Source organism: Penicillium taxi, assembly GCF_028828555.1.
Source record: "Penicillium taxi strain IBT 34144 chromosome Unknown utg000002l_segment0_segment0, whole genome shotgun sequence".
Classification (NCBI taxonomy): Eukaryota; Fungi; Ascomycota; class Eurotiomycetes; order Eurotiales; family Aspergillaceae; genus Penicillium; species Penicillium taxi.
Window position 1 is genome coordinate 113,356 of NW_026643204.1, and position 27,534 is coordinate 140,889.

The 27,534-nt window shown below is 40.4% G+C and overlaps 4 protein-coding genes across 4 annotated transcripts; 2 read left to right on the top strand and 2 right to left on the bottom strand.

The window, feature by feature from the left end:
* Positions 1 to 17,049: 17,049 nt before the first annotated feature.
* Positions 17,050 to 17,925, top strand: N7495_001983 (uncharacterized protein; the record flags this gene model as incomplete). The annotated part of the gene is made up of 1 exon (XM_057204653.1): positions 17,050 to 17,925. The coding sequence occupies one exon, from the start codon at positions 17,050 to 17,052 to the stop codon at positions 17,923 to 17,925; it is 876 nt and encodes a 291-aa protein (XP_057065260.1).
* A 4,078-nt stretch (positions 17,926 to 22,003) lies between these two features.
* Positions 22,004 to 22,933, bottom strand: N7495_001984 (serine/threonine protein kinase; the record flags this gene model as incomplete). Its single annotated transcript, XM_057204654.1, has 1 exon — positions 22,004 to 22,933. One exon carries the CDS (start codon positions 22,931 to 22,933, stop codon positions 22,004 to 22,006), a length of 930 nt encoding a protein of 309 aa, XP_057065261.1.
* A 948-nt stretch (positions 22,934 to 23,881) lies between these two features.
* Positions 23,882 to 24,122, top strand: N7495_001985 (uncharacterized protein; the record flags this gene model as incomplete). Its single annotated transcript, XM_057204655.1, has 2 exons — positions 23,882 to 23,989; positions 24,036 to 24,122. The coding sequence occupies 2 exons, from the start codon at positions 23,882 to 23,884 to the stop codon at positions 24,120 to 24,122; spliced, it is 195 nt and encodes a 64-aa protein (XP_057065262.1).
* A 187-nt stretch (positions 24,123 to 24,309) lies between these two features.
* N7495_001986 (DUF3435 domain-containing protein) lies at positions 24,310 to 26,790 on the bottom strand (the record flags this gene model as incomplete). The annotated part of the gene is made up of 5 exons (XM_057204656.1): positions 24,310 to 25,602; positions 25,644 to 25,701; positions 25,769 to 26,091; positions 26,138 to 26,399; positions 26,456 to 26,790. 5 exons carry the CDS (start codon positions 26,788 to 26,790, stop codon positions 24,310 to 24,312), a joined length of 2,271 nt encoding a protein of 756 aa, XP_057065263.1.
* Positions 26,791 to 27,534: the final 744 nt, after the last annotated feature.

The following is a 27,534-nucleotide window of genomic DNA, read 5'->3' on the forward strand; positions in this document are numbered from 1 at the left end:
GACTATCATGAACAGAAAGGCCGCATATGATTCTTATAAAAGACTTGCATCTATAACCAGGTAGTGCTGGATGTGGAATAGTGCATTTGTCTCCTAGTAAGGAGAAGGAGCATAGATTTCTAATATACTGGTATGTTGATCAACTTGGATGTTCACGGTTTTCAAGGGTCCATATGCAATTTCTAAAGATCGTTTTCACTTCCATTTTTTTTTCATCAGAGACTGAATTAAGGAATAAAATTTCATGGCTGCTCGGGAATTTGATAGGCGGGGAGTAGGCCTTCGTTGCGGTGATTTGTAATTCGGAAATTTGAAAAAGGCATTTGAAACCTGAAATTAATGTCAAAAAGCTAATAATGAAAAATTTGATCTTGGAACTTCGTACCTAATTGTTCCTGTGCGTGATCGTGGACGGAACCAATAGGTGGGAAGAACAGAGATGATGAGCAGAAACCACCACAGGACTAACCAAGGTATCGATGTCCCTAGGTATTCGAGAAAATAATCAAGAAATATATACATCTTGAGTGTCTTAGTATATTGATATTCCTTATAGATGGATAACGTCTGGTAGTGGACTTGGGATGAGTTGGATGATAAAGCCAGAGTAGATGATCATTCTAATTGCCAATTATAGGATTGATATAGGGGAAGAATTGCTATTCCGTGTCACTTGATAAGAAAATTCCATTAGATATGAGAAAAATAGAAAGAATTTTCTAGTCTTCACAACGTTGATGTTTGTCCCAATTTCATTCTTGTTCCTTCCTAAATTCAACGCCCATTAAAGTCGATACTTTTTACACAACCTGCCAAATTGATTTCGGAATCTTTAACAGCGAAAATATGAACAGCTAGAAAAAAGAAACAAAAAATCGAAATACGAGAAAACGTATCCAGTCTAAAAACTAACGCCGAGTGCTGATTACGCTCAAAGCGCCAGAACCATTTCCCTCAGTACCAATCCAAATATTTTCTCTATAAAGATTTAAAAAAAAATCACTGAATATTATAGGAGTGAAGCTTACTTGGAACCCAAAAAAAGGATCCAACTCTGAATGTGAGAAGGAAATGGTGGTGAAGGAAGAACAATGACTTCACTGTTCGGTATCCACGCTTCGTCACTGTGGTTTTGCTGAGAAGTCTGAATATGAGCCTGCAGAAGAGGAAACAAGGTAGCCGAGGAATCTGGCACTGAGGAGGTTATGACATAATGAGGACGATAAGGTAGAGGAATCTCTTCTCCATGTTGACGCCTAAAAGCAGCATAGGAGCTCAATCAGTCGGGAACTTCAAAAGAGGTTACTGTAATAGCTTTTTAGTTAGCAGGAACCCTCTTGATCAACATTCTAACTATCTTACAGTCGTCTGTATCCTCTCCCGTAAAGCAGACCAAATTGGACTTAAAGAAATTCCAAATTTTTCCCAACATTATTATGGGGAATTTTCCTAGAAGTCTTTGTAAATGAAAGTGATTTTTTTATTTATCAGCAGGGTATATATTATATACCTCAAGTACTTGTCACATTTATTGAAATTTTAAGTCACAATGCCAGGCCAAAATAGATTTGTATAGAGAGCATAGCCACTCTAAAAAAAGTCAACGAATCTGTTCTTTCTGAAATGCTTTTGAAAAAGCCTTAATTTGAATCATTTTATTAGCATTCTGGCGAACTAATAAAGAGCATCATGTACTAGCAGTAGATTTTTATTAGATAGTAATTCGACGAATGGTTGATGTGCAGAGTCAAAGATGTACGAGATAACTTTCAACGTTTATAGGAGAATCTCGTCGACAACCCGAGTTAGGGAGTTTGGAAATCTGACACTAATAAAAATTAGATTGATATACGGCTTTGGTCTGCGCATATGGTATTATAACATTTCTCTCTTTAGTTGGATTACCCTCTCCAATGTAGGAAGAGTTGCTATTAGTTTTTGAGAAGACCAACACGATCAGATAGAATCAGGGAAAAAATTATACTTATTACCTGCTTTGATTATCACCAATTACCTTTGCGATCATGCAAATTATGGGCAGAGACGGAGGAAATTCTATTTCTCGATAGCAGGGTGTATTCAATAAGATCTAAGATCAAGGATACAGTGACTGCATAGCGTACGCCACACTATACGAGACCACTATACTTTAGGTTTCAATGCTTAGTCCCAAACTAGATCTCCCTTGCATGTGAGTACTTTGAATATTGTTTTACGGAGTATGTAGCAGTGGATTCTTGTTGCCCGACAATCACGTGCCACCAGCCTAATCTCGGTTACATCATGTGATGGAAAGCCCCGCGCAATAAGCCCCGCCTACGGAAAATGGCTACTTCCAAATATTTGGTAGAATTCTTTGACCAACGGTTTTAAAATCTTGAAAAGCACAATGTCATCAAATCATGAAATACAACGGGCAATAGAAACCCAATCTACCAACTATGAGTCCGAAGAAAAGTTGAAGACCAGAGATATTCAGGAAGCAGTTAGCTCGGCAATCTCAGATGAAGCCGAGCAGGCGGTCCGAAATTCAGGACAGGATTTGACCTCACAGAATTTGGATCAGACAGGGAAATACTATCCCTTTCGTATTCTGCAAGCGAACAAATCTGTCGAACGCGTGGTTGTAGAATGGTTCAAGGTTAGGCCCTCACATCATTCTATCGTCAACATCTCTAATTATGTACAGAAGCGGTCAAATATCGAGAGAGTAGCAAAAAATTTTCAAATAAAACGACCAATATACCCCGATCCGAGGGAGCATTTGTTGCAGTGGTTCCTGATATCAACAGCTGAAATGCCACGCCAAGGTACCATGATCCAGGGAATGTCTCCAGATGATCGAACGAAGATCATAGTTTGGATTGCACTAGGAAAACTCGGTCTCGATAATGGGCTTTTTTGCGAAATGAAAAGTGGGCAGGATATGAGTCTGGATGGTCATGAGAGAATAACTTTCTCTGGGAAAGCGGGAGGGTTGGCCGTGTTATTATTATTGAGCATGTGACGGACTTGAAGTATTCCATTGGATAAGGTGTTCAAATAATTTCTGGAATCATATTACGAGAGATCTGAGGCTGATAGATCAACCGGAAATGGCATTGCTCCGTGGTATAAGGGTGGAAGCGGATTTGAAACCGATTCTTCGAAAGTCATTCCAGAAGAAAGCATATTCCAGTCTAGCAGATCGATTGTAGGAATATTGTCGCTTGGGGGAAGAGGGTTTGATACTGATTCAGAAATATTGTTATCACTTGCGGAAATTTCGATAGCACTTTCAGAAAATGAAGTGCCCCAATCTACCAAATTCTGGTATGGCTCTATCTGGAAAGATGATAACGGATTAGCTATCTCCAAGATAGAGTCCTCCTGTTGAATATTTAATTCTGTGAATTCTGGAGATGACCGGTTCCATTCAATATTTATTTGGGCTGAGGATGCCGGGAAATGTTGAAATGAATCAAGCATAGATTCAGATTCTGCGGCGACGGCCGCTGGAGGGGATATCTCGCATTCAGATATATTAGATGAAGATTGGCATGATGTAGCTTCCTGGTCTCCTGCTGTCGGTTCATTCAGTGATGTATGCGGTGGTATGTGACTGTCTTGGTAGGGTACAGCAAATTCCTGACCACTCTGCATGATTCGCGGAAAAATCGTGATACTGGATAGAACCTCAGCGGCTTCAGTATCGTTCAAAGATTGCTCATGTGCATGTGTATCGGTGGATACTCTTAGCCTCGATTTGTCGCTCCTCGAGAGCGGGAGACAAGTGGGGGAATGATGCACAACAACTGGAGGGGAAATTCGTGCTAGAACTAACGTCAGTCAAAGGTGTGTCTTGAAATTTATTCACATACATTGGCAATCATCATTAGATGTTTGGACTTGAGAGAACTCAGAGGTCTGTAGGGGCTGGCTGTTCGCCGTTACTGCTGCATGATCGACGGCTGGTGCGTTCGGATCATAAGAAATAATAGAAATAAAGGCCTGCTCAAGCTTTGAGCGGAGTTCATATTGGGGAAGTGTTTTCATGAATAAATTGATCGCTTCAACCTCAATAGGAGACCAACCGTGTCTCTCAAACCTAAAACAATAAGCTTTCATGCGATTTCTCTTAGTTTGCATTACATACCCTCTTGTAGTGCTGTCATGAAGAGAAAGTATCATCTCCACAGGAGCTATTTGTTGCCATTTCCACCCGGATCGAGAATATTGGGTAACTCTTTCCCTAATTTTCTTCTGATTTTCGAGGCTGACATTGGGCCAAAGCTGCTTTGTAATGGAAAGCAGCGCGGTAGGAAGAAACAATCTTTTGCGCTGGCGGGCCGTGTCGTTTTTCGGTTTTCTCTGTCGCTCTCTTCTTCTGGTTTTGCCTTCAACATGAAATGCCTGTTGATGGTACTGCACGTTCTTTGAAAGGGTAATCAAAAGAATCCTTCGTCGTAATGGATCAACTTCGTACAATCTCTCCAGATCATTATAGCATCTTCGCAAAATGTCTTCATCATGTGAATCATTACTCCAAAACAGCCGCGGCTTAGAAGCCCAGATTACGGAGCATGCTAATAAAGCATTCATCTGCTCTGCTGATAGCGCCCAGCCTGTTGTAATACGTGCAAGTGTATCGACATCATTGGTTTCAAGCCTTTGACCGTCTCTAGATGTGAAGCTTCGAAACCAATTTTGATTTTTTTTGAATTCCAATTCGCTCTCTTTCTTCGTGTTTTTTGGGCGCTTTAGTCTTTTACTAAATGCAGAGTAGAGAGCCTGGATTTGATCGGGTGATTGAACAATCTCGTCAATTAAGTGGTAAATGTCCTTATATGATCAGTATCGGAGCTCAGTAGATGCTATTGGATTCCGTACATCATCACCAGTTTGACGAATCAGTCGACTAATTTCAAGAAGGTTCTCGCGTATACCTTGATTGACCTACACCTGGTTAGTTATGCGACTCAGAATATCTGGTTAGAACATACTTGGGAGTTTGAGTGGTCCATTTTTTTGAACAAGTATTGAAGAAGAACAGTAGGACCTGGGTAATCTGTTGTCCTGGTCTTGCCGGATGACATCCTCTTTTCTGTTTTAGAACAGACGTGTGACCTAAAAAGCTAATGTAGCAGGGATGGGACTTAATTGTCTAGGCAAGCGAGTCCCATCCCTGCTGCATTAGCGCTGACAATTGATAGCCAGTACTCGGCCTTTGTACTTTGTATTTGAGTTTCTGATTCTGGTATTCTCGTATCGCAACACGCATGTTCTAGTTTCGAAAATATGATCCATAGCACTAATGCAACAGGGATGGGACTCGATTGTCTAGACAACTAAGTCCCATTCCTACTTGTACTAGTGTCAGAAATTGCTTGGTTATTTTTGGAATAACATGTTGAGAAAAATCTAGCTCTACTACACAGCCACGACAGGCGTACACAATGAAAAACACAAGAACATCTTGATTTCTTTACCTTGGAATGCGACAGTATCTTCTTCGCCAAACAGGGTATCCTTGGGACGCGGATCTAATCAACTTACGTGCTGCGTTAGTGGGAATCACGACTCCATCGGGATGGAGCAGCATCTCCTCGGAAGTTTGTCTAGTTATGTTCAGCAATGAAGAACGAGAGCCTGCCTTAATAGAATCGTGAGAATAGAACAAGTCTGAACAGCTACTATCCCACGTAAGAGAACACCTCGATATCGATCCGGAAGGTGGTACTGAGTCAGACAATTCTGAAAGGGCAGTGGAGGGTAATCGACAGTTTCGTATGGAAATGGTTCGGCAAGCAGAGGTGAACAAGCGGGAAATCTGTTGGCGTAATTGGCCATATCGGGATGAAGAAGATGATAGAATGCCTCCCGAGGATATCTACATTTTGGAACGAAGTAACTATTAACTTTTCCATCTTGAGGGTTTTTTTTTTTTTTTGATCACATAGTGTCTATCAATTGAAAATTTTCGTTTTCTGCGACTGCTTCGTAGCCTACTTTCGCACACAATTATATCTCATTACTACAGATAATTTCTGCATATTGAGTCTAGCAGAATCGAGATCGGCAGACTTGAAAGGAGAATCCCAGTTTCTTCTTGATTAGGGTAAAAAGCACTACATTCCATCGTTCTAGTCCGAATCTCTAATCCCCCACATCCACACCATCACCTAGTTCTATATCTATTGAATGCGTAAGTATTCTATGGTTATTAATGTTCTTATGCGAGACCTAACAATACACTTATATGTTGTACGCCAATCTCGCGCTTCGTTCATTGGTAAGGGACTCTTCAAGCTTGTCTCACTTTGATCAAGATTTAACTTCAATTTTCCTATTACTTTATACGTTAGGGTCACGTTCATTCTCTAGGTAGGATGGTGGCCGTCCTCGGGACTGACCTAATTTCGTTGTGATTTGCAAACAATATGGCACTTGGTGTTTTTACGTCAGGCTTGGACTGGCGGCAATACTAGATTTACCTATCTCTGGATTGCTCTAGAACAACATGTGGGTCTGCCAAGTCACATTTGTCCGAGAAAATATTGAACTACGATGAGATATGGTGAGGTAGCAAGCTCCTCTAGGAAATTCATGTCATAGCCACGCGGCCTGGGCAGAAAACTTCACATAGCGCGAGAAACAAAACATGTGTCAGACTTCTTGTAAATTTACGATTGAGGGATCATACCTCCTGTGTGTAGTAGTTGAACGCTTCTATTCTTTTGCTTAAAAGATTTAGTCTTAGTTCCACTAGACGCAAAACATGACCCTCTTCACAAGGACCCGGATCTATAGCTTTCTGACTTTTAGGACATACTCAAGCCACTTGATATTGGAACCTTACTTAAAACGGTAGAAATAAAAAAGAGTTTCCAGTCCTCACAACATCCTTATATGCTCCAATTTCATTGTTACTTCTTTTTTCATTCAACACACATCTGGCAAGGCTGGTCGACCCAATCTACCTCTACCTGTAGCCGAAAATTCTGTTTGTGCAATGTCTGCCAAATTTTCTTCGGAACCTTCACACAATTTTGTAACATTGGCATACCATCACTACTTTTGCAGTTCCTGTACCCCTTTATGGTCGAGTATACAGGCGGCGGGGTGGCAGGGTCGACCCCGCCACCCTACCACCCGACGAACTTTTCGTCTTATCGGCCAATAAAAACTCTGTATTTCATTTTTTGTGGGTAATATGATACATCATAATAAGTTTGTCGGGGAGCTAAAAAAAAAAAGGTCGTCGGGTAGTGGTAAATAGCCATCTTATGTGGTAATATGCAAGATTTGACTTACGGTGCTTCAACCCTACCACCCCGCCACCTAGCTTCAATTTTCGATAATTTACCAGGAATTTGTAAAATGTTTCTTCCTTCATTCAACAATAAAACAGTCAACTCAATTCAGATTTTGATAATATAGATATAATTATTAAAGGAATTCCTAAGAATAATACTTTGGAACTGGTTTTAGGAACTTATTATCATTTTTTGAAGTTTTCATCTAAAATTATAAAATTTCATAACAATATATCTATATCTGTATATATATCTGTAGACTGTATCTATTTATATCTCAGTCCTTGCAAATCGATTCCTATCTTTTACCATCTTTTACTGATCCTTACCATTATTTACTAGATTTTATGATTTCTTGAAACATATCAACTATTATCTTTCCAAATTAAATATAATATCTTTATAAATCTTAATGTTAAGGATATCTATATAAAAATAAACATCTTAAATAGTCTTTTCTTAAATCACTTGATATCAAAAACCTTAAAATTAAAATATTAAGCACTAAGCACTAATCACTAAGCACCATTACACTACTATTTATCATTCTCCTGCTTCCTCGGATCCTAGATCATCCTTATCATCCTTAATAATTTCAGCAGCTTCTTTAGCAGCCTTTTCAGCAGCCTTTTTCTTTACCTCTTCAGCAGCTATTTTCTTCGCCCCTTCTTTATCCGTTTTTTCAAGTTCTGCTTGTGCACGAGTAATCGCCTTCTCTCTTTCTTTCTTCTTAGCTTCTCTTTTCCTATCCTCTTCCATATCCACTCTAATAGATGCTTCATCTATCAACTCATCAAGTCTATCTTCAAGTTCTGGTATATGAAGTTCAGGTCGCTTCAGAAAATCCCAAATCCCCCTAGAACTTTTACCATCTTTCGTCCGCGACTCTAACCAACGAATAAAGCTATCACACTCAGCTTCTGAAGGGAGCTCAATGTCAGCTTTCTCTTTACCTTTTCTTTCCTTCGTGATAGAACTTGAAGATATGCTCTTAGATTTAGGATTCTTAGCATCAGCTAGTTCCTTTTCTCTCTTCTTCTTTTGAGCTTGAATCTTAGCCATTTATTCTTCAAATTCTTTTTATTCTTTTTCTTCTTGTTCTTTTGCATTCTGAAGTCGATCTTCTCGTTCTTGTCGCTTCCGTCTTTTATTTCTGTCTTGCTGTCGCCGGTCTCTTGCTGATTCAGATGGACTATCATCGTCGGAATCGGTGTCATCTTTATAGAATCTTGATTTTCTTTTTCGTTTTTTCGTTTTTGCAAGTTATAAGACATTTTCTTCCTCCTCGTCACTTTCTTGGCCTACGCCAGCAGTTTCTTCATCTTCGACCTTTTTATGGCTGCGTTCTTTTCTAGAAAATTGATATATATATTAGTAAGTAATAGTAAAAGATGGTAAGGAGTGGTAAAGGATGGTAAGGGATGGTAAAGGGCTTCGATAATCAATTCTCACCTTCTTGCAGTTTTCCGACCGTCTAGGACATGAAGTCCCTTCTATTTACCTCCATAGTTTGGTTTCTAATAGATATTAGATTGAGTTATGTTAGTAATATCAAATTTAACTCACAATATATGACATTTTAATATGTTTTCGGATTGGTGCTGCTACACACCTAGTACTTATTGGTGTATAAGAGCAATAAGGACATCGTTGAACACAACCATAAATCTCGATTATTGCGTTTTGACAAGGCCATCTTTGTGCTGGATGTTCTGGACATTTACAAACTTTAACAGGGTTCCTAAAATAAGAGATAGATTAGTACTATTCTATCTTGATAGTCAGGAATCAATATTGAGACTTATACTTACATAAAGCTTCCTGGTATCCCATCTATCCTACTATACCACTAATGACCACTAGGGGTATCTGTGGGAATATCGTCAGGATCATTTGGGTTAACTATTATGTTGGCCATAATAAGCTTGATAGAGAATAAAAAATATCGAAAAAGATAATGAGGACTTAGGGGAAACTTCATAGATTAAGTAGCTCAAAATGACCTTATTGTCGAAAAAGTAATTTCTAGAATAATTGAATATTTTCTAGGAAAATCTTTAGATCAATAAATCGGTTAAAGACCTATCTAGGTAGAATCAAAGACAAACATCAGATCATATGATTAAAATTTCTTTTCTTTATTAAAGCCTAAAGAAAATAGGATTTTTAGGATAATACAAAAACAAATATAAAGAACAACAACTTCAAGTCTCTTTTTCATTTTCCAGCAGTTTTCAGGTTTTATTCAGGTTCCTTAGAGATCTAGTAGAAGTAATTCGCTTTTTTAAAGGCCTCTTTATTATCTCCCTCAATATACCGAAAATAGGATTTTGAAACAGTGTTAGAAACAGTGTAGAGTCCAGCAAACCGTTTATCAACCTAAATTTATTAATCTTAATCAATATAAATAATTAAGTAATAAGATATTATATGACTTATAGTATGGATATTTTCAATATGCTTTCGAATTGTAGAAGCCTGGTATTTTCTTATCTGTCTAGTCTTTTTGTTAATACCTTCTGGTGAGTAACAACAATATGGGCAATTAGTTGCGTAACTTGGAATCGCCTAAAGAAATTAGTAATAGTATTAAGAAAAGGAAGTTGAGCTTATAATAGGACTAGTAAAATTCTAGATATTATATCGAGTATTATGTGTATACTCCTGATACTTGCAGACTTTAAAGGACCTGATTCTTGACTGGTTTTCTTAAATCAATTCTGGATATAATTCCTTTTTTCCTCTAACTCTTTCCTCTTGTGAGATTTCACCACATTCTTTTGCGACCAAAGAAATAGTATTGCTTGGTGGGCCAAGATCTAGGAGACCAATAATTGGTTTAAATCGGGGTTGTGATTCTTTAAGAGGCCATGATCTAGCTTAGGGTGCTTTAGTTTGGTTGGTCGGCTGCTGGAGTGCTTTTGTCTAATCGGTCGGCTGCTGGATCACTTCATCCTGATCGGTTGGTTGCTGGATTACTTTAGCCTGATCGGTCAGCTACTGGGGTACCTCGGTCTGGTCGGTCGGCTGCCGGAGTACTTTAGTCTGGTCGGTTGGTTGCTGGATTACTTCAGCCTGATTAGTGAGCTGTTGGGATATCTTAGTCCCATCGGTCGGTTGAAGTGATGATTTCAGAGGAGTTTTTGTTGTTTTTGTTCGTTTTGGTGGAGGTTTTGTTATTCTCGTTCGTTTTGGGGGAGGTTTTGTTGTTTTCGTTTGTTTTTGAAGAGGCTTTACTACTTTAGTTTTTTTTATAGTAGGTCTTGTTGCTTTAGTTTGTTGAAGAGGAGGTTTAATTGATTTCGTTCGTCTTAGGGTAGATATAGTCGTTTTCGATATACCCCTTATCTGAAGTCGTGGTTGTTTCTGCGGTTTTATAGGAGGGGCTTCATCATCAGGATGATTGGCGTTAGTCCTAGATCTCGTAGAATATGGCATGATGAGAGAATCCAATGATATGGTAAAAGATAGAAATAATTAAGGGGGAAAGTCAGATAAAACCAGAATTACAAGGAAATAAATTTTCTTAAAAAGAAATGTGATTGATCATATCTTACCAACTCTTACTGATTTCGACTAATTTCGACTAATTTCGACTGATTCTGACTGACTTTAATTGATAAATATTGATCCTAACTATCCTTCTCCTTTACTACTTCACCCATCATCTCTTCAAACTTGTTAATACGAGCATTATTGCGTTCGACGGTATGCTCTAATTTCTATAGAACATTCATCATTTATGGTATTCTGTTCACGAATTGTACTAGTAAATCTTGATGAGATGTTCTAGCTAATTTAGTTATAGGTTCATGATAAAGAGGTGGTTGTTGTAATATAGCTGATGATAATGGAGGTGATAAAGTGAGATCGATATGATCTAAATTAAGCTGCCGGATAGGTGTTGGTGTCTCTAGGAAAGATCTAGGGCGCTTTCTGTGGAAATGACTACTAAAAGTCCGAGATCTTTGTGTTGGATTGACTCTATAACGACTTTTTCGGGTAATATCATCAAGTAGGCGTGTATCTCGAGCTTGCGATTCCTTGAGAGCTGGGAGTAGTTACAATTGGATACCTCCACGATTGCTACCAGCATGACTACTCTCGACTAGATTGGTGTGCTTAACAAATGCACGGAAATGCTCTTTTTTTATCTTAGTCATTAACTCATTTAGTCCAGAGATTAACCAACGACAAGAAATCTTCTTAACCTAGTCACGAACATGTTTCGACTGTGAAGACTTAAGGGTAGTAATAAGACTTTCATAAGCGCTCCTAGGTGTTATATTCTCGAGCCGTTGCATCATAGGGTACTCAATCTCATTTTGATATCTTGTAAGGTTCCGATGGTAATAAACCTTATAATATATAAACATATGTTGAATATGTTCTTGCCAAGTGTAACTGCCATCAACTAAATGCAGATATTGACCAAACCCACTAGATTGTTTCCTATATATATCAACCATCACAGCGATGATGCCTTTCCAATGAATATGGAACCAATCAATCTTTTTACCGTTAATCGTCTTAAGTATGTTAAACAGACTTTGAAAAAGAAATTGGTAGGATTCGGTTAAGTCACTACTAACAAGGACTCTTGCCAGGTAGATAGTTTGCTCTAAGTCAGGATCTTTTGTGACGAATACAACTTCGTTCAAGATCCCTGCAACTCTTTTAAAAGTCATATCGACCTGAAAGTATTCAATGGTTATCTAAAAGCGAGCTTGGGCATCGGTAAGACACATAATCCGGAGATTTATACCATCATTATACATCTCGCGAATATAGAGGTCTTCCTTAGGTCCTGATTGCTGCTTACAATGCTTAAGTAAAGCACCTAATAGTAATTAGTATAAAATAACTAAATACAATACGGATCGGTAAGGATCGGTAAGGATTGGTTAAATCAAGATTAGACTATAGGATAAATAATATATAACATACCTATCTAGTTTTATCCAAGCGGACAGGAAATCACTCTTTGCTTCTTAATCCAAGAAGTAATAAGATCTCTATTGCCAAGAGATGGGTGAAGTTCAGGGAGTGATGCAACACCTTGTGCTTGCAAAAACTCAGTCACAATAGAACTACGGATGAATCGACTATATGATAATGAATGATGATCGGTCCTTTGAATTAGTTGAGTCATATCCTTTATGATGTTGGACGGCGTCTTGCTTATTGGTGGAGGTGGATGTGTATAGGTGCCCCAAGATGCCAAGATTATAAATAGGCAGTTCTTAGTCTCCTTTAGAATCACTGAGATAAAGATAGTATTATATGGGATATAATAGAGATTCATGTCCACATGGTACTGGCACTTTAAAGTCCTTGATTTTGCTGGTACCATCGTTGCGCACGCGAGAGAGTTCATAGTAATATCGCGGCTAGCATGGCCTTCCACAAGTTCTCTAAGATAGACTAAATCATAGCCTTCGAGAACCGGAAACCTATGGAAGTAGTGCTTACCAGATTCATCTTCTGGCTTCTATATACTACACCTAAGATAATACTGATTTGTTTTAAACGCACTTGAGGAGAACCTCTTCAAAATCATTCGGGAATAATCTCTATATGTTTTCCCATATTTTCGATCCCATTGTTGACGGCATTTATGATAAAATGCGTAAGTACGTGCGTTCGCTCGGTCATCTCTAAACTTGGTCTGAAAGTAGTTATTGACTTCGATTTTTCTATTTTCAAGATGATCCTAAAGATCAGCAGTGACTTCAGAATGACCAAATTCAGAGGTGAAATCATTTGCGAGTTTCGGACAAGATTTGATACTAGAGCATGACTTCTTAGTAAAGGTGTAAGTGATATTCCCAAGTAGTGGTGATTTCTTATCCCCATGCCAGCGCTTATGCTGGTTTTCACGACCTCCAGCTCCATACTATATATCTTTGATCATATCTGAAGGATCTAGACCAGTAATCGGCATAAGATATGTAAATCCGTCTGGATGCGTCTGAGGGTACTCAGGTAGACATGCGGCGTATTGTAGGAATCTGACTTTATTATATCCACCAGATATTGGAACAGAGGAAAGTTGGAAGCCGTGAGGGTTCTCCTAAGTAAGAGTAGGTAGGTCAGTAGGGGATTGAGAGAAGGTTTCTAGGCTTTCCCTTTCGTCATTAAGATTCAAGAAATGATCAGGATCATAGAGTTCATCAAATGGAATTGATCGATTTTTCTTCCAAGATAAAATCATAGCAGAAGCCATAATTATAAAGATTCTTAAGAAAGTGAAGGCAAACAGAAATGAAAAAAAAGAGAAATCTGTACAAATAGAAGGGAATTTGTGGGTTCATAAATTGAATTATGAGAGATCATATTCTTAGAAATTAAACGATATATATAGAGAAGTATAAATAGACAAAAAAAGCAAATACCTAAATCTTCAGTCTAGTAAATAATAGTAAGGATCAGTAAAAGATGGTAAAAGATAGGAATCGATTTACAAGGACTGAGATATAAATAGATATAGTCTACAGATATATATACAGATATAGATATATTGTTATGAAATTTTATAATTTTAGATGAAAACTTCAAAAAATGATAATAAGTTCCTAAAACCAGTTCTAAAGTATTATTCTTAGGAATTCCTTTAATAATTATATCTATATTATCAAAATCTGAATTAAGTTGACTGTTTTATTGTTGAATGAAGGAAGAAACATTTTACAAATTCCTGGTAAATTATCGAAAATTGAAGCTAGGTGGCGGGGTGGTAGGGTTGAAGCACCGTAAGTCAAATCTTGCATATTACCACATAAGATGGCTATTTACCACTACCCGACGACCTTTTTTTTTTAGCTCCCCGACAAACTTATTATGATATATCATATTACCCACAAAAAATGAAATACAGAGTTTTTATTGGCCGATAAGACGAAAAGTTCGTCGGGTGGTAGGGTGGCGGGGTCGACCCTGCCACCCCGCCGCCTGTATACTCTTTATGGTCAACACATGGTGATGGTCTTTTGTAGAGGCCGAATCTTGAGTTGTATTAGCTATTAGACATTTTGCGTAGAGGAAGGCTGGCACGTACTTTGAGCTGTCTCCACGTAGGGGTGTCGAAACCATTGAACTTCAAGGTTTGTGGAGTCCTCTTGATGTTCTTTATGGCATCGAAATACTCCGAGTATTTTTTCTATGTCTGGCACATCAGGAGAAATGGTATAACTGTCATGGCCGTAAACGACTAGTCGGCACATGATTTTGTCCTGAATGATATGTTAAAACCTTGGGTCTTAATTATTATGATGGAAAAAGAAGCTTACTTAGGTATATCTGTCGTATAATTAAGGCAGCCTTGGAAGAAATTCGTATAGTACCTAGATAGGGTTCACCAGGGGAATCCTCGGCTTTTATCTACTCTAGACTGGCTTTGATATTGATCATGTCAGTCCAATAACATAATAGGATAGATACAACTGCGGCTGAGATAGTTATCATAGAAAACTAGAAACTATGTAACTAGTCTCAGGGAGGAGATAAACCCCTAGCACTCAGCGGCAAAGGCAGCAGTAGTAGGTGATTCGAGTACTACCAGCAGACAATTTATGTAAGTATAGATTTACTGATGAACAGGAGAAACGAAAACAAAATTTTATATCTATACCCAACGAGGTCATTTCACAGTAATTTGGAATACAACCAAATTAACTTCTTGAACTATTTCATTTTCTAATTTGAAGTGAGATAGAGCTTTCACTACACTACACTACATTATCAGCGCATAAATAGAAAATTGTTAGAAGGTATTTACAAGGGCAATATCAAGAGTTAGAAAAAAAAGAAACATAGCAAAAGAATGTAACAAACCCAATATTCTACTTCCGAGAGCTGATTGTCCTAAAAACTCCAGGCGTATCCCTCTCAACACCAATCCACATGTGTTGTCTAAAAAATTCAGAATAAGTTCGATAAATAGCCCAGGAATAGAAACCTACGTGGAGCCCAAAAGAACGATTCCATTCCGAATATGAGAAGGAAAAAGTGGCGAAGGAAGGAAGATGACTCTCGTATCCGATATTAACGCTTCGTTATTATGGCCTCGCTGAGACGGCTGGAGTTGGGTTTGTGGAGGAGACAGGGCACCTGGGGGGTTTGAAATTGAAGACGATAGGATGGGATGAGGACGATCAGGCAGAGGAATATTGTCTTGATCTTGAAGCTCGGGATTGGCATATAAGCTGAATTGGTCAGGAACTTCAAAACTGGTTACTGCCATTACCGTCTGGTTAGCAGAAAGCCTCTTGATTCATATTCCTGTTATCTTACAGTCATCCGTGTCCTGTCCCGTTAGGCAGACTAGACTTGACTTCAAGTAACTCCAAATATTTCTCAACATTATCACGGTATATTTTTCTCTCCCTGAATATTTTTCCTGCCTAGAAGATTTGAAAGTGGTAGCGAATCTTTCATTTATGGAGAGCGTAGATCTTACGTACCTCAAGTCTTTTTCACCCTTATTGGCATCATAGCTAGGAAGAGCAGATATCACAATGACAAGCTAGTAGATTCTTGTAAAGAATAGCCATTCAAAAATTAAAAGCATCTATCTTTCTTGGAATACTCATAAAATAACCTCCCGTCATATCATCTAAAGATATTATCAGCTTAGGGCTTCTCTGGTCACTTACTGCAAATATTACGTAGATTCCGCCCGCGAGCTATAGATTAGCCTGGAATCTTATTTAAGAGAAGACTATATGATTGTAAATTATGTTTTTCATACGTCACTAAATGATAGACGTAATCAGAGCATAATTCTTCTATGTGATTTGCCGCTCCCACTGATAAAAAAACCTCTGATCATCTCTTGCTAGGTGATCGGCTGACCTATCATATACTGTTACTAGAAATTGAACTTAGACGCTTAATACTGTCATTTTGATTGTAAGATTTGAAATGAACACAGGAATCCATTACTTTGAATGAAAATCATTATGGATAGCTCGAAGGTTGTCATTATACCACCCGTCCCAAACCTCATTTATCTCATATCCTAGGACTCCCGATAGAAACTTAGTCTTTAAAACTCCTAATTGTACATGGAGGCAAGGTTCTTGTAATAAACGCCTTGTTTTTGTTCGAGACTTTTTCCTGGTTACTGTAAAACAATCGGAGCCGCCTAGAGGAATAATATCCTAGCCCATACTCAGTTTGAACTCGTGATTTGCCAGTCTCTAATACTACCAGGTCCACTGGATTGTAATTTGAGTTCTGCCGTATTTATCTTGTGGTTGATGATGAATGCAAAGATTGTCAAATTTGATGATACAAACAACCATATCTTTGAGACCTTGCCTTCGAATATCGAGTTGGATGTCGTCCGTAGATCCACAACAAGTGAACAAGATGCGCATTGTCTGGATAAATTAGGATTGAATTATAGGAGCCCGAGAGATGAGTCAAGTACGTAATTTATTTTACACCCAATCGATGAGAAGTATGTGGTGCACAGCTGGCTGCAGGAAAATCCCTGTCGCTCCGGCACAAAATCAAAATTTGTGCCAGAGTGACAGGGATTATGTGATGACCCGGCGGATTCCCCGCTCCATATCATGAGAACTAGGGCTGGATCAGCTTACCTCGCCCCTTTCTCACCTCCCGTCTTTTTCGCCTTTCCTTCTTTTCAGCTCACTCCTTTCTTCTCAAATCTCTATTCTTCTCAGCTCTTCCTTCCATCGTGAATACTCCATCCAAGATCAATAGATAAATCATAGGAGTTTGGTCGACAATGCCCAATATTAAAGCGGTCTTGAAGGCAGCGGATGTATTCTCAGCTTTATCATTTATCAATATTCAGGAGCTGCTTCCTCACATGAGCAAGCTGGAAGACGCTTTATGCATCCTTCAGGAAAAGGTCGAAGCAACACGGGCTATCCAAACCAGTATTCAGCTTTCTTCTAGCAATTCATCAAATTTGGCTTCTTCTAATCTAGAAAATGACACCCAACCCGAAAATTCTGAGCATAACAGCACCCAACCTGAAAACTCTGAGCATCAGGTTAACCACATGATTCAGAAGGTTCTCTCAGCTTTGTCTCATGAGAAATCAAACGATATTCTGGATTTCTTGTCATTTCCTATTCGTGATTTTTTAGAAAATGATAATTCGGATTGGTACGGAGAAGACCCTCGTGTTGTTGACCTTCGTCTTTCCTGTCATTCGAAGTCAACTCTTGATATAAGGTTTCGAGCGAAGCTACGTCGAGGGTTAAGTCAGAGATCACTGGCTGTTGAGTACGACAAATGGGAAAAAAAAACGTTTAGCACATCCCGAATCACCGAACTTTCTGAAGATCCCGCAAGTTCAAATGATCACCAAGGCTATATCAAAAAATTCATCGAGGCCCACGCTCCCCTATTCAAGGACAAAAACACTACATTACACGGAATCAAGCAGGGAATAAGACTTCTTGTCTTTGAGAAAATGTATGGCGCTGCCGGCAGCTCTTCGATTTTCATATTCACATATGGGCCTTTTCGTTCGGTGAAATATAAGCTTTACCCCAATCTGAAGGGTTTATTTGAGCGTACCTCTTGGAATAAGGTAGCGAGAGAAAGAACAAACTGGCTTATCCAATATCAAGCTCTATATGATGGTAATTAAGCTTTATTATCTTGTTACCCCTATCCACGCTAACTTTTCTGCTAGAATCAATTCGAATGTGGCAACAGCACCAGATACATTGGCAAGAATCTTGTCGAGGGAAGAAACGTCGACGGATAACCAGCGCTACTTCCTCAGACCACAGAACACCGGCGGAAAATATACAACGCGCCCAAGAAATTCAATCAAGTGATAATACGGCCGAAAGCTTGTATTTTCAAAGGTCAATTCATGGACATCACGCCAGGGTTCCAGCCCTCACAAACCAGCCTTTGGAACCATCAGCGAATCCTACTGACCCACCAAATCTTCTTCCACCTTTTGAACAATTAATGTTTAGTTCATCGAACAATCACGACCTGACAAGTTTGAATAGCGTTCAAGAATCTTGGCCAAGCCTTGCTCCCCCAAGAGTTAGAGAGCCTCATATCAATGTGGACGAACCCCATGCTAGCATGGTAACCACCAATCATGACTTGATGTTTCGCTCTAGCCATAAGTCTGATCAGAGTTTGAATGAAGCGTCCTCATATCGGTCTCATCATACAACGAGCCCCTTCCAAGGACTCAATTTACGGGATACACAACGTGATACAGCCGACTACAATTCATGTATATGGCAACAACCGTCGAACTTTCCTTTAGTCAGCCAAATCAGGCACACCACAATCAACGGGGATCAGAACCATCAAAGCACACAAAACTCGCACCCGTTGAGTCAATCCGAGCCAAATACAGATATGACCACGCATCCCGATACAGTCTTCCCATCCTCTTTCACGTTACCACAGCATTTCTTGCCTGCATCATATTTCTTGCCTACATCAATTAACACCGAAGATCTGACATACCCTGATCCTGCGGATGTAATGGTTTCTTCCAACTTTCCTCTCTTTAACTCCGCACCATTTGCACCCACAAGCCACATACAATTCACAACCAACGATAATAGAGAAGCAAGCACACCAAGTATTTTTCAGCTTGAGAATGAGCTTTCCAGCACAATTCCAATTGGTAACATAGTAGGCGCGTGATTTGGCTTGGCAAAATGTCTGGATACTTCAATTTGAAATCTACTCTCATCCTCCTTCCCCTAAATTCTGACAATTGAAGAAGTAAGATTATGTTGAGTTGAGTAGATTCGGAGGGCTCAAGGGCTTCAGGGGCTTCGGAATGGCCAGAATGAAAGAGAGCGAGCCACTTAAAGTCACCTCTTTTTCAAATAATACCGGTTGTGATTCTGGTGTAAGAGTTTGTCCCCCTACAATGATGCCATTACCGGAGACGGGCTTAATCAGACCCATCAGCTCTACCATCTTCGTTGTGCCCGTAATTTTCCACACCTGCAATCCACACCCCCTTAACTGAGAAGGAAGTTGCCCAGCCACTTTAATCCAAATATGTTCCAATTGAGGGTCATCACAAAAGAAGGTATTCTGGCCCGTTTGCTGCCACTGCGCATCGATAAGAAAATTGGCAAGATGATCCATAGAGCTAGAAGACTCAAGAAAAACCAGTTAAGATGTCAACTTTCGTCTAACTATCACGTTGTCCAGAATGAAATAACAGAGCTTCCTTACCTACGAAGAATGAGGAAGAGCTTTATGCGTAGCCAAAGCGTATTAAGGCGCAAGCTCCTGTCGCAGTAGATTCCTAGTCGGCGATACAGAGAAATATACGTGGTAAGCAAGAATCGAATGTAGTGGGGTTCGGAAAAAGAGTCAGCGGGGTATAAATTATGGGTGCCCATTGCAACCAGTAGCGCCATTTCTGCAAGACTGTTTGTCACATGATGGTGCCCGAATTTCACGTGATAACATTTGAAATAATGTCAAAAAATGGCTAACTTGGGTGTTTGGACTGTTTGCATAGTCACTTGACTCATAATCGAGCTAATAGTAACAGTTGCCTCCTCTGTCTGTATTTCGAAGCATTAATGAGACCAAAACTTTGATTTTCTGGCTATTATCGATCCGAATTGTATCCAAATCTTAAAATATTGTTTCCTTAATCGTGTTGATTTCTCTTGCAAGTAGGACGGTAAATACCTGTGCTGCTCATTCAACAACTTCGTTTCTCGCAGATTTCAATCTCAAAGATGCCAAGGCAGCACTCTACATTAGCTTTACTAAATGTACGGAGATAGCTGAGCTCTGATGCGAAGACAGCATCACCAATGCCTGGATTGTAATCTAAAAGGAGCGCTAGACAAATAACCCATCACTCATTTTCTTAAGATTGAGTGCTATCTTAAGACACATTAATTTGTCGTATTTTTCCTAAAAGTGCTTAATGTAGTGTGTATCAGCGACTTTAACAACCCTTAGAAGATAGAAACATACATCGGTAGTCTCTTGATTAGATATAATATAGAATCTGAATACTAATAAGCATCAGGGATTAAAGTGGGGTAGAACCATTTTTTGAGCTCTATTGCATTTTGGGCTTCCCGAAAGCCACGCTTGAGTTTTTTGTATACCCTCTGTTTGCTTATTGAAGCATTCTTACCACGGAGAGAATGAATCTTCAGTCTTCAACTTTCATAACTTGATTTCCGGCCATTCTTGTACGAGTATGTAGCAGAACACCCTTGCTATCGGGCGCATTCATACGGGAAGGTAGGACCTCACGAGGTGACGAATGAATCCCGGCCATCGTATGAGTTTATCTTTTGAGAGATAATCAATTTCGATTTTAAATAAACGCGTAAGCCCTGGAGAGTAGACGTAAATATAATAGAGTAGATAAAATATGGTTGTCAAGCACGGGCGTGTTGTGGGTAACCTATGCTAGTAGCGTATCATGAAAAGCGAAAGAACTGCTGTATGACCTGGCAAATATCCACGGACCATGGTTAAGACTTGTAGGCTTATCTTTGGTGTAGCGACTCAATAAGGAATAACCAATTATCAAGTCAGTAATATCCCAAATCGAAAATGACAAATTATGATGGATTTTCGACTAACCCCACCTCGCAGACTCAGACCGAATTTAGCCACCTTAGTATATTTTCCGATGGAGTTATATTCCAACTGCTAGATAAACAATATTTTATGAAAAGATTCTGTGGATAAGTAAGCTCTTACTATTATATAGACTGGGTCCACATGTAAAGCATACTATAACCGCACCGGGTAATTCAGAAAAAGTTATTTATATAGCGGTAGCGGTAAAGATCATGCGATATCGATAATTAGAACTTTCTGATTATGTTTTGAGGTGAGGTATCTGTGCAATCAAGGCATCTAAGGGCTACTGTAGAAGATGGGGAAGGATTGTTCCCTGCCTGACATTATCATTACCACCAGGATTTACCACGAAAGGTTATCTCCCACTTATCGACCTGATCAGGATTTTTACTGCCGCTCAGATGGTGGCCCTAAAAATGGCATCAAATTAGTTTGGCGCTTTTCGACTTGGTCTAAGCTTACGAGTCAAACACCCAGTCACTCCTACTTTGTCACCTTAGAAAACATTGATAGCGTCACACGAAGGGCGGGAGACATGATGGAAGGTGGCTAAGCCTAGCAACTTGCAGCTACGATGCAGGGATTAGCCGCTACCGCGTCACGAGTTAGCTCTAATTGCAAGCATCATAAGCACTTCCCCTCCCTTAAACACGAGCCATATATTGCTGCACCGATCCTCTACTATTTAATAACTGCTGACCTACTGCCGACCCACATCTGACATTACTTCTCTAAAGCCTAAAGCTCGAAACAGAGACATTCTGGCTCTATAATTCGCACATTAATTTGTCCTTATACAAACCGTCCATCTCCATCTTCTGTCTTTTGATTTTGCAGATCATTTAGAGGTATTGATTATCTTATAAATTGAGCATATTCCAGATGACTAAGAATCTAAATTCTTTAGTATGTGCATCATCCTTGTATCCAAAACACACTATCGTGGTTGCCCGACAGCATGCGACAAAACTTCGAGGACACTTTCCAGATGTAAAAAGGCGATAGATGGCGGTGTGGACTGCCCTAGCCCGAAAGATCAACCACTGGGCCAATCAACATATCCTGAGCAGTGTCCAGACCATCGAGACGAAGGATTTAGTCGACGTTGACTATGCAAGAGAGATAATAGACTGGATGGCAGTTTGCACCTCCGCGGCTGAATCAACTTGAGATAGCCAGCATTGTTGGATGATTTGTCCACATAACAAACCAGAAATATCAGGGAACTCTTTCTGAAGAAAAAGTCTTTCAACCTCATCACTAGGGATCTCCTCATACGGGCTTGTGCCTGTCGAAATTTCGTAAAGAGTTGACCCTAATGCGAAAAGATCCGTAGCCACCGTAGGATGTTCTTGCCAATAGCGTGGAAGAAAAAATCGCGTTCCTTCACCAGAGGCCGGCTTTGAACCATCCAGCGAAGAACCAGAGAAGTCAATAATCTTGATATCGAAAGCGGGATCCAAAAGAAAATTTCGTGGTTTGATATCGCAATGGATAACCCCGTTACTATGTAAGATGCCAACAGCCTCTGCGATCTGAGATGCCCACTTCAATCTGAGGCTTGTCGATATTGAGTCGTGAGCCTGAAGATATGTCTTGAGGTCACCGTTTTTCATGTATTCAAGCACTAGACCTTCCCGGGAATGACTTATCATCCGAACAAGCCTGTTATGCGGACCAATACGCCGATAGATGTCGGCTTCTTTGGCGATGTCTATGATGTGGTTCTCGATCTCACGACCTGGATATGGTGCCTTGAGCACAGTCCCGTCATCAAGGAGCTCCACAATTCCTGTAATGCCTCCTGAGATAAATTCGCCTTGGGCATTCCTCGAGTTGGAATACCGCTCATTGGTTTCGATATCATTCGAATACTCATCAACTGACTTTGAACAAGGAGATGAGGCCGTTTCGACATCTCTAACAGGAGACCGATTGATCAGACGCGGTAGCGAAGATATACAAGACCATATCCAATTCCCAATAGTGAAGCATATCGAAAGCCCCCGTATTTTTAGAGCCCAAATAGTCAATGGCATTCCGAATTTGATGTTGATCAGTGAATGTGGGATCAGTGACAACCAACGGGTCGCTGACTATAAGCCCAGTCACGTGATCTAAATGTCACTGTCAATTTGTCACTTCAACTTTGAGGGAATAAATAACTTTGGACAATAAACATTGATATCAAATAAAAAGAGAGAAAGTGGGGAAAGTAGTAGAGTTAATTTACCTGATGCATTATACGAACATTGCATAATTCAAGTTGATTAAGTCGTGCAGGAATATCGGGGAATCCCTCGGCTTCGGAATAATGTAATTCCATATGCGGATAGGCAGAGACTTCGTTGCAGTCGAAAATGGGGGAAAACTTGCCTCTTTTCCAACACTACCAAATAGTCTTTCAGAATCCAACAAAATATGCAGTAACCATGCATTAGCTAGCTTTACAATGTGGCTATGTGCAGATGCGAAGGCAGCACTGTTTCATGAGAAATTAATCTCATCCAATCTCATCCGATCTCACCTGGCTCACCCGGCGCTGTGGGACCGTTTACCTGTGTTTAGCCTAGCCTCCTTCAAGATTCTGTTGGTAAGAAAATGTGTAAAACTAGAAATGGTGCTCTACCTTGAAGGATTCTGAATTCCAAGCAAAATTTGTTAGTATAGCAAAAAAGCTTACCGCGCCTGTTTTGGGACCGCAGTGTTGTTTCACATACTCACCCTCGAACTAGAATACCGCAACTTTCTGTGCATGGTCTTCGGTCTACTTTTGTGTACCTTAAAGATCAATCGTTCTCTTCGTCTATTACCTATGTTTTTTTTGAGTCTCATAAATTCATAATACTCAGGCAGGGGAACTACTCGTAATGACTTCTTTGAAAATTGCTCGGTCTGGTCACTCTTCCTCAAAAAGAAAGCTGGTTCGCCAAAAGCAATGTCGTCGTAAAACCAGTCTAATGAGAAAAGCTTGCGAGTATAGCAAAATGTGTGATGCAGATGTATGCGTAGGCATTCGCATCCGGGAGACGGGCCAGGTACATATTTTGTCTGCAGATGCTTCGGGTTTCTGGGCTTTCATTGCTTCAAAATTAGTGCGTTACCTTATCTTACAGTATTTGATATAAACTGACTCCATAGGGCTCCTACTATCCAGTCCCAAGTCTGATTACAGACCAAGACTTACAGAGGACCCGGAAAGTCACAGATGTCACCACCATGCGATGAATATCTCGGGTGATAAGTGGTATATGTCAGATTTTCAATATGTATACTTGATCAATCTATTTTCTTCTTCTTTATTACATTATGTATGCTAGTTATTTAAAAATGAGTATTTTACAATTTCCATTCTATACTAAATACTGGCAACTCCTATAAGCTGATGATTTAGGCGCGGCATCAATCAACCAAACTACTTCACCTCACCATAGCCCGGTCGTTGTGTACAAAGACGGTGGACATCCTGAGCATGTCTCCGAAGATGCATCTCATGTAAGAGATCTTCGTTGCACATATTGCAATGCCGATCCTTCAAATGCCTTTCCCGGAAATGTCGCAGAGTCGATTTGTATGCGCTCCATTCCTGCGTGCGACGATGTATGGGAAGCAGGGTATTACCATAGCATTGGAAGCAGCGCTGCGGCGTTTTTGCTGTCCTGATATGCTCTTCGGCCTCTTCTAAGAGAGTCACTCTGTGACAAGGCACAGAAGACTCACATTTCGTTCCAGACGGGCGCTTTACCACAGCGACTTCTTTGTCAAAACCATCACTTGGGGCTCTCCGTTTTCGCCGGCCGCGTAGAGGCCCGCCTTCAAGGGTAGGACAGTATTGTGATATCGCTGCTACAGCGGTGTTCCGGCGTTGGCACTCTGCCTCTAAGGAAGGGTTGATTGGCCATGTGAAAAGTTTTCCGACAAGTTCTATCTGCTCTGGCAGCATTGCGTCTTCTGTCTTTTGAGCCTCTTTCGCCTCCTTTTTTTCAATTGAAGCTCCAGAAAGCTGATTTCCGATATCGATGATTGCTTGTTTCCGGTCAAACTCTGTCCTTGTCTTCTTTTGCAAGGCCCTTCCTAGCCGACTCAATGTGTTGGCCCTTTCGCGTGTCAATTCTTCCAAACGTGCCTGCATTTTGTCACTAGCGGTCCCCACACAAAGCTTTGCTTGGTCATTCATTTTGCGTGTGGCTTCCATATAGTCTGGGTGCTCACGAAGAGACGCTCGTTGCTCCACAGTCAGGTGGCGGGGTCGTCTTCTATCGATCCATCTGCTCATCCGGGTAATCGCACGCATCATATTCTTGTTAGATGCGCGGCCATTCATAACATTCTGCATATCCGTATCGATGTTTCGTGGGAGATAATGGTTAAGAAAAGTCTGGATATTGGCGTGCTTCATAATCAAATTCTGCTGTGCTTCACTAACTGTATCGTTCTCGTTCAGCATCTTTCCTCCGCCATAACGAAAACGGTGCGCAAACATCGAGTGGAGCCATCCATGAATTTCGCCGAGAGTTTTTAACCGCCCAGACATAACGCCTTCAGTCATTGGCTTATCCCACTGAAGAACTGCCTCTCCATTCACTATATTAGTCTTACAGAAGACATAGCTGTTTTCAACTTCAGTCTTCAGAGGTAGTTCCATCTGCTGGCGGCCATTTTGAATAAAGAGCTGTCGAAGTTGTTCCATCGAGTCAAGACCAGGAAACTCGAAGCTTGCAGCCAAAACAAGATACCGAATATGAATACATGAGGACTGAAAATGAGTGTGGGATCATCAATGATTTCAGGAAGAGGGAAGTTGTTCCTAGGCGAATATTAGTATTAGTCTTTCTCAACAAAGTAAGGTATGCAATAGTAGGATTAAGACATACATTTGTGATGTGCCTAGGAATTTCTTGGTGTGTTCAGATTTAATCTCCACCAAGAGAACGGGAGGGCCCCCATCAGGATCTTTCTGGATTGAAAATTGTAAATGCTTAAATTGAAGCGCGAGGAGAGCGCTAAGGCGGTTCACTGTGAATATTCCAAGCATTGTAAAAAGACAAATTTGGATGCGCTCGTATCCATAATGGAACCGCTTCTCTGAAGTCCGAAGCACAGTCTCATTGAATTCAGTGAGATCTTGAACATATACCGGTATCTTCTCTCGATCAAGCCGATCGAGATTATATTTATCTATGAGTTTCCGAATTCCCTAGGCCATGTCAGCTCGGAGCTTTCGGGTATGCTAGGAAACTCACAGCATTAATTTCCTCACTATGCTCTGGTGTAATACTGGTTCGCGTTTTCCTCCGATAAAAGCCTCGAAAAGATTTCCATTCAGCAATGAGAGCGCTCGCTTTCTTGATACCTTTTAGACGACGACGGTCTTGACCAGTCGTCAATTTCAGGCAGTAGTTGAGAAATCGATGGGCATCATTCGGCTCAAGGAGACGAATAGCCTCAATTGGGTCGTTCCATTTTTGTAGTGCGTCCACTTCGCTAGCTTTGACTCTACAATATCTATACCATATGTTAGATAATGTTTATTTGTATCAATAATTCGATTGCTTACTTACTTTTGCCATCGCCGCTCAATCCGGTCCCCTCGGGCCTTCGTTTTTTCTGAACGCCCGTAATCCAGAGGGACATCTTGTATATCTTCATCAGTGTCATCATCTGGATCGTCGCTATAGTCTTCCGGAGTGCTGAGACTCTGGCGGCGCTTAGACTGGTGACAATTCAAGGAAAGGCGTGGGGTTTCGAGTGACATTGGATGCATCGTGGCTGGGTCTGCTTCTGATTCCGACCCACTAGAGGAATCTGAGCCAGGTCGAAAAGACTTCTCCGATGAGTCACTGTCCATATCAAAAGGTTCATCCTCCAAAGGTGAGCATGGACGGGGTAGACGCATATTGAGATGCGTTATAAACTCAATAGTAAACAGGAGATAGGGATGACGAGATAATATCGCTGAAAAGAAAGGTCTAGGTAGGAGTAAATTGTGAAGCCGGGGAACAGATCTACAGGAAAGGGAAAGTCGGCGGTTTTAAATAATTCACTGTTATCCGACAAATAAGGGCTTGCACCAAAAATAGATACTGATTTTGCGCTCTCGCAGAATGGAAGAGTTGGGGACGAAGAGGGTGGAGATGCTCTAGAACGCAAGAAGGCTGAGGCGGGGGGGGGGGGGGGGGGTAAGGACGGGTGAGCTGAAGACCACGCTCCCGAATGGTAATCGATACGCGGTATTACAAAAGGCAGAGGTATGGTGTGTGTGTGTGTGTTCAGAGTGGGAAGGTGCGTGTATGAAAGGGTTGTGCCGAGGAGGCCAGTTTCGGCCGCTTCTGACGCCAGAATCAGCTACCTCAGCACAAAAGCAAATTGTTATGTAGGGGTTTTTGAGTATCCCTAGTTTTTCTAATGCGAAAAGGAAAAATTTTAGTCGAATGTCCTTCGAGAAGTAGTCGTAAAGGAGGTGTTGAAAGGTAGAAACTAGGGTATAGTTTTCTAAATCAAACTTGAAAATTGTGTTTTTAGAAGAGTGAATAGGCTTACTGGTGCTAATTCGTGCTCTTAATAGTGTTTTATCGTATTTTCTTCGATCGAATTTAGCTTATTATTATAACGAGTTTTCGTGGTTTTAAGGATTTTTTAT